Raw genomic sequence first — 7,217 nt, forward strand, 5'->3', positions numbered from 1 at the left:
TATTATTAAAATTAACTCTTTGTAATATTTTAGTTACAGATTTTTTTGATTATTTGTTATTGATTATGTTTGATAATGAATTTGTAACTGAAAAGATCAATTTTGATCTTACATTAAGTGAAATATATAGAATGATATACTATTTCTCATGTCATATGTGATTTAATCTTTGATGATAAACACTAAATTCTAGTGTTTTCTTTAATGTTTAGGCTGGTATTAGATTAATTAAACAATTTAGTAGATGAGAGGCAATAGTGGAATCATTATTTTCTCTCTTCTAATATCATTTTTTAATTATTGGTTGAACCAAAATATTAGAAGATAATAAATCTCAAGAGAAGTTAGTGCAATTTTTAAAACTTAGAGGGAGATCAGTAAAATAGTCACAAATCTCAAGAGAGATTTTTGAAATTATTCCCACTAAAAATGGCTAATTTCTCAGAATATACACCCAAAAAAAAAAGTTCGTCAAATATATGTTTGACAAATGTATTGTACAAAACTATACCTGCCGTGCCCAGTCAGCATGGCAAGAATTATTTTTTTTAATCGCTGAGGCTACCATGCTGACTATGCACGGGAACCTTCTACCAAATTTTTTTTAAAAAAATGTAGCAAACTAACTAACCATCCAAGTGCCTCGATACAATGTCATGGTTTCATTCTAAGTTATTTTGCTATTGTTTTTGTACTTATCCTCTAGTTTGACCGAATCATGTCTATCTATGGAAGTCAAGGGTAGGAATATTTCAAACCAAATTGATGTTGCTGATGGAGCCATGAAAGCAACAATTATCAAGTCCGCCAATTTTTCTTAGTCAAGTTTTGGATAAATATTCTGAATAATATGTTATGTCAAAGTAAAATCTTTCTACACAAAAACGCCATTATGTGGTAACTTTAACTTCCAATAAATGATTAACTAAAACATATTCATGTCAAATTTCGGACAAAGATGTAGAATATTTTATTTTGAAGATGAAAAGCTCCAGATTGATATTATGACTTTGGTTGACTTTGTCATAGTTTTTTTTCTTTTTCGAAACGATAGTACTCTTGCATTGATCAATAAAAATGTTTACACATCGAGCAAAGGCCCGAAAAGCTATACACAATGTGTTCAAGAACACGGAGGAACAAGGAATTCCTCATCCAACAAAATGCCATGGGCATAAGAACTAACACTGTTACAATCTATGTTATCATCATCATTGTCTAAACAAAATGAGCACATTCGAAACAGTGATTTTAAGCTAAGGATATCCTCAATCAGTGTTGTCATTCTGCAGTCCGAAGCTTTACCAAGCTTGAGTAGCTTCAGCAGTCCTTTGTTACGAATTTGTACTGAGATGGTACTCCATTGTCTGTCCAAAGCTTTGCATAAAGTTAGCTTGATTGTTGTAGCCTCATCAATATTGTGGTCACCCGAGCTTCTGTCTTTTAAGGCCCATACTTCCTGTGCCTCATTTGGTACTCTGCGCACAGAAACTCCAATTCCCAGTACTGCATTTCTCTTAGAGGTTTTGATTGCCACTCTCAGATTTACCCCTTCGTGACTTTCTGGTGCAACACTGTCCACTTCCACTGGTACCACTGTTTCTGTTGTGCTCTGAGGCTCCTTCTTCGAATCTAATTCCACAATCTCCAGCCATTCCATGTGTGCTTTTTGAATAACACTGCACGGATTATAGCCTGCCTGGTTCTCGAACTCCCTTTTGTTCCTGTCCTTCCAAATTTGCCAAAGTATATTAGCTGTGAGCCCCATATGGTTTCTTCCATCTTGTCTATTCTTCGCCTCTGTGATCCTACTCCACCATCTGTGGAAGTTTCCTATCTGATCATCAGCCCCCTCCCAAGTTATTGGAGCTATTTTCCAGATGGCTTTTGCTATGGGACATTGCAGAAAAGTATGTTCAATTGTTTCAGGTTCTTCTCCACAGCCTTTACAAACTGGATCACCTTCTCCAGTTCACTTGAAAATTGCCTCTCTGACTGGGAGAGCACCCCTGATACATTTCCATATGAACAATTTAATTTTGTGTTTGATATTAAGCCTCCATAATGCATTCCATATCTGTTTACTTTGGTTACTGCCTGCCTCCATGCTCGTACCAGCCTTTTTCTTAGAGTTGCTACTGCCTAAGCTCTCTTTCATAAACCTCTTATAGCCAGACCTCACCGTGTATTCTCCTCCTTCATTGTATCCCCAATAATGTGAGTCTTCTCTCCCCCCTAGCCTGACTGGGATACTAAGAATCATCATAGCATCCGACTTATTGAAAAGTCTGAAAACCAGGTTGGAGTTCCATCTTTTGTTAGTGATGAGCTGCTGAACTGTTTCAAACTTACAATTTTGTGGCTTAGTTGTTGATGGCTTGCCATTTGGGGCCTGTGGAATCCACTTATGTTCCCATATCTTTGTGCTAATCCCATTCCCTATTCTCCTCAGTACCCCTTCTTCCAACACATCTCTCACACTCATCAATCCCTTCCAGAACCACGAGGCAGTGCTTGGTACTTTACATGTGAAAATGGACTCCTTGCTGAAGTATTTGGCTTTCAAGACTCTACTCACAAGTAGATTTGGTTTGGTGATAAACCTCCAAATCTGCTTTCCAAGCAAAGCCTTGTTAAAAGCTTCCAGATCTTTGAAATTCAGTCCTCCTTCCTTTCTCTCCTGAGCCATTTTCTTTCAAGAAATCCAATGCATTTTGTTTTTACCATTGGCTTCTCCCCACCAATAGTTTGCCATAGTTGAGCTGAGATCCTTACATAACTTCCTTGGCAATTTGAAGCAAGACATCGCGTAAATTGGCACAGCCATAGTAACAAGTTTGAGCATGACTTCCTTTCCTGCTTGGCTTAAGAATCTATTCTTCCAGCTCTCTAGACGCCTGTTAATATTTTCCTTAATATAGCCAAAGACTTGTTCTTTTGACCTTGATATGACCATTGGTAAACCAAGGTATCTCCCATGTTTCACTTCCTCCATACCACAAAGTTTACCACATATATCCTGTTTCTGCGTAATAGACACATTCTTACTGAAGATGACAGATGATTTCTCTAAGTTAATCAACTGACCAGAAGCTTGTTCATAAGCCTGTAAGATAGTCATAAGCTCCTCAGCTTGCTATTTATCCGCTCCACAGAAAATGAGTGAATCATCCGTAAAGAAAAGATGAGTGATGCTTGGGCCTCTCCTACTAATTTTCACTCCTTTTAGTCTCTTGTTTTCAGCAGCTCTTTGAAGTAAGTTAAAAAAGCCTTCAGAGCATATCAGAAACAAGTAAGGTGACAAAGGGTCACCTTGTCTTATCCCCCTGCTAGGTTTTACAAAACCTTTCACTTCCCCATTGCAGTTAAAGGAATACGATACAGTCTCCATACATCTTGCTATCTAGTGTATCCATTGTTCACAAAAACCCATCTTCCGCATCATTGCCTTCAGAAAGTGTCATTCCACTCTGTCGTAAGCTTTAGTCATGTCTTGCTTGATAGCCATATACCCTTCTTGCCCTTGCCTTTTGTTCTTGAAATAATGCATATATTCCTGAGCTAAAATCACATTATCCAGAATTTGTCTATCAGGAATGAACGCGGATTGATTTTTACTGATGCATTTGTGGAGGATTGGTTTGAGTCTGTTAGCAAGGATCTTTGAAATGGTCTTGTACAACACATTACACAGGCTGATTGGTCTGTAATTTTTCAGGCTCATTGGGTGCAGAATCTTGGGTATGAGTAAAATAAAGGTATGATTAATAGATTTCAACATGTAACCGGATATAAAGAAATCTTGAACTGCCTGAACTACAACCATTTTGATCATTGGCCAGAATTTTTGAAAAAACAAAGGGGTCATGCCATCTGCACCAGGTGCCTTATCCGGCTGTATAGAAAAAATGGCAGATCTAATTTCCTCTTCAAGAACTGGTCTAGTCAGATTGTTGTTCATCTCCTCCGTGATAGTTTGATTGATGCCAAGCAATACCTCTGAGTTATCTCTTTCACTATCACTAGAGAACAGATTGCTGTAAAATAAGGACATCTCACTTACCAGTTCATCATCATTTTTGGTCCAAGTTCCATCATCTCTTTGTACCTCTAAGATTTTATTCCTATTCCTCCTACCTCTCACATTAGCATGGAAGTAACCAGTATTTTTGTCTCCCTCTCTTAGCCAATTGATCCTAGCCTTTTGGCACCAAAAGGATTCTTCATCTCTATAAGCCTGCTTTAATAGTTCCTTTAGCTCTGATCTAATGACACTTTTGTTCTCCTCATTTGACCTCTCAAGAGCTTCCAAGTTGTTCTTCAGATCAGTAATCCTAGCTTTAGAGTTCGCTTGAAAGAAGTTTCTCCACTTTAAGATCTCTATTCTACAGTTTGTCACTTTCCTAGTGACTCTAAACATTTTAGTTCCCTGTTCAGCCTTATTCCACGCCCTCTCAACAACTTGCTGAATACCTTCCTTTTGAATCCATCTCTTGTCAAAATAGAACTTTTTTTTCTTTCTCAATCTTGCTGGCTCCGTATCCAACATGAGCAAGCTATTATCTGAAGCAAAAGAATCAATGTGTTTACAAGTAGCCCCTTCAAACTTGAGTCTCCAGTCACTACTACTTAGACATCTATCAAGACGTTGCCTAACCTCTCCTGTGTTATCCCAGTGATTGCTCCAAGTCCAGGGGTGGCCTTCAAATCCTAAGTAAATTAATCTGTTCCCAGCAATAAAATCCTTAAAGGCCATGAAACTCTTATTTTCTCTCAAATTCCCCCCATTTCTCTTCATTAGAAACTATATCGTTAAAATCTCCTGCTATCACAAATTTCTCTCCCCACAGCTTACTTCTATCCTTTAGCACCTTCCATTGCTGTTTTCGAATTTGTGGATCACAACTAGCATACACACCTATGAACCACCACTCCTCCTTAGGATCTCTTCCACCTATGTTGGCTTCTATAGTAAAGGTTGTTTGAACTGTCCTCACTATTTTGACCCCCTCATTCCATAACAGGCACATACCACCTGATCTATGCATCGCTTCAATCACCATCATATTATCGAATCTTAGCCAATTTTTGACTTTAGACATGTATAACTCTCTATTCTTAGTCTCACTCAAGAAGATGATATCTGGAGAGAAGAGGTTGTTGACCTCCCTCAAATGGGGAATTGTCAAGGGGCTCCCCACTCCTTGACAATTCCACACCACAACCCTCATTTACCCGTGGGGGCCCCATTAGGGAAGGACCCCACCTCCACCTGATCAGCCTCTAGAACCACCAGCATCTCCAAGGACTTAGTTTTCTTCCAGTTCTGACCCTCACTTCCATCACACTCCATATCATCCTCTTGCACCATTGTTTTCCTTTTACTCCCACCAAGCTGATTACTTACCTTTCTATTCAGCTCTCTTAAAGGTCTCCTAGACTTCATAGGGGCATAAACCTTCCTATTTAACCTTTTAGATTGCTTCCTAATAGCTTCCTGCACTTTCTCCTTGTTATAATTCCTATCCTGACTCCTTAATGAGTCCTCCTGTTCTCCCTTCATTACCCCAACATTGCCTACAACAGGAATTCCACTACTGCTATCCTCCTCCATCTCCGAAATGCCCTCAATCAGTGGATTCAAATCTACATCAATTCCTATTGCTCCTACCTGTTCGATCTTATCCACCTCAGAGTGTGCCTGCGCTCCTACCAACCTATTAGGTTCACCTCTGAGTTCCTCCTGTTGAGTGGAAGCCAACTGCTCAACTACAGTTCTCTTCCCATTCAGGCCTTCAAAGAGAACCTGTCTTTCAGACAGCCCTCGCTCTAGATTCTTATTCAGTTCCAGCTAGTTTTTTTCCAGCAAGCTACTCGCCTGAGTTTTTTCAACTAACTCCCCATTTATGAACTTCCAATAATGTTTATCCTTTTCCATAACAGGACCAGCTTGCTTAGGCTGAGGGGATACCTTTCCTACTCCTGCTCGCAGCCAAGGACCAAATTGATTATCCATCTTCCCTCCAGAAGTATCTCCCTGCTTAGAACAGGTCCTTTCACTATGCCCAACGAATCCACAGTTATAACAAAAATCAGGGCAGCGTTCATATTTAAAGGCAACCTAAGTCATGTTCCCCTCAGTTTTTACTATGGTCCCTCGCAGAAGAGGTTTAGATAAGTCCACCAACACCAATAACTTTAGATGTCTTCCTTCCTTACCACCCATTTGGGGAATGACAATCTCCTTAACTTGCTTAAAAACTGCCCCTATTTTACGTCCAACCTCCTTTGAGAGCCAGTGCACAGGCAAATTCCACACCTGCACCTACATAGGAGTCACTTTAAACGCCTCCATATCTCCTTCAATACCTTCCTTCCACCTGTTCAGAACCAAAACTTGGTTATCTATGACCCAAGGCCCACCTTGCAAGATCCTATCCCTCTCCTCCCAGTTAGGTATGGTGAACTGGAACAGGTTCGGTCCCAATTCAACCACCCCCAGATTTTTGGGATACCCCCATGCTACAGTGGTAAATCCTTTTACCCCTGTAAAGCTCACTATCTTCTCACCCATAACTCTCCCAATTAAGCTATCCTTACACTCATTTATACCACTTTCCAGGTCCCCTAAATCTAACGTCGTTCCTGAGAGTTCATTACCAGCAAGTGAGAATTTCTGCATCATGTCACTCAAGTCTGACTCCATAGATACACCCAGAGGTATTACAGGTAGAATCAAGTGCAGGGGAGGAGTCAAAACACAGTTCCTTCACTAGAGAAAAACAGGACAAGGAAAAGATGGGAAAAGACCAGACTCTAGAGCTCAAGCAGCTCAGAATCTTGACTCATCTAAGATGATGACGCAAAGCAAGATCAGTGAGCACAAATCACAAACATCACCGCTACGCACAAAACAGAGCAGCGAAAAGGACAGGAATGCACAAAGATACAAATCACTGCGCACACTACCTCAAGTGGATCAAGCTCAGAATATATACATTATTTCAGTACCTGGAGCTATGGTTGCTGGAAGTAGGCTATTCTATCAAGTTCAGCATGACATGCAACTTCAACAATAATGACGCTTGAGCTTCTCTGGATCTCGTACTTCCTTAAGTTCAGCCCCCTCACTATTTTGTCAGTATTAACTTTACAAAAACACATGGTCCGCACCAGATCTTCATGCTTGTTGATGTTTGGAACATTGAGCTATTGAT

The 7,217-nt window shown here is 39.9% G+C and overlaps 1 protein-coding gene across 1 annotated transcript; it reads right to left on the reverse strand.

Moving 5' to 3' along the window:
• Nucleotides 1–2,695: 2,695 nt before the first annotated feature.
• Nucleotides 2,696–3,121, reverse strand: LOC113750299. Its single transcript, XM_027294295.1, has one exon. It carries the CDS (start codon nt 3,119–3,121, stop codon nt 2,696–2,698), a length of 426 nt encoding a protein of 141 aa, XP_027150096.1.
• Between the last annotated feature and the right edge of the window lie 4,096 nt (nt 3,122–7,217).

The sequence above is a fragment of the Coffea eugenioides genome, chromosome 10 (assembly GCF_003713205.1).
Source record: "Coffea eugenioides isolate CCC68of chromosome 10, Ceug_1.0, whole genome shotgun sequence".
Taxonomy (NCBI): Eukaryota; Viridiplantae; Streptophyta; class Magnoliopsida; order Gentianales; family Rubiaceae; genus Coffea; species Coffea eugenioides.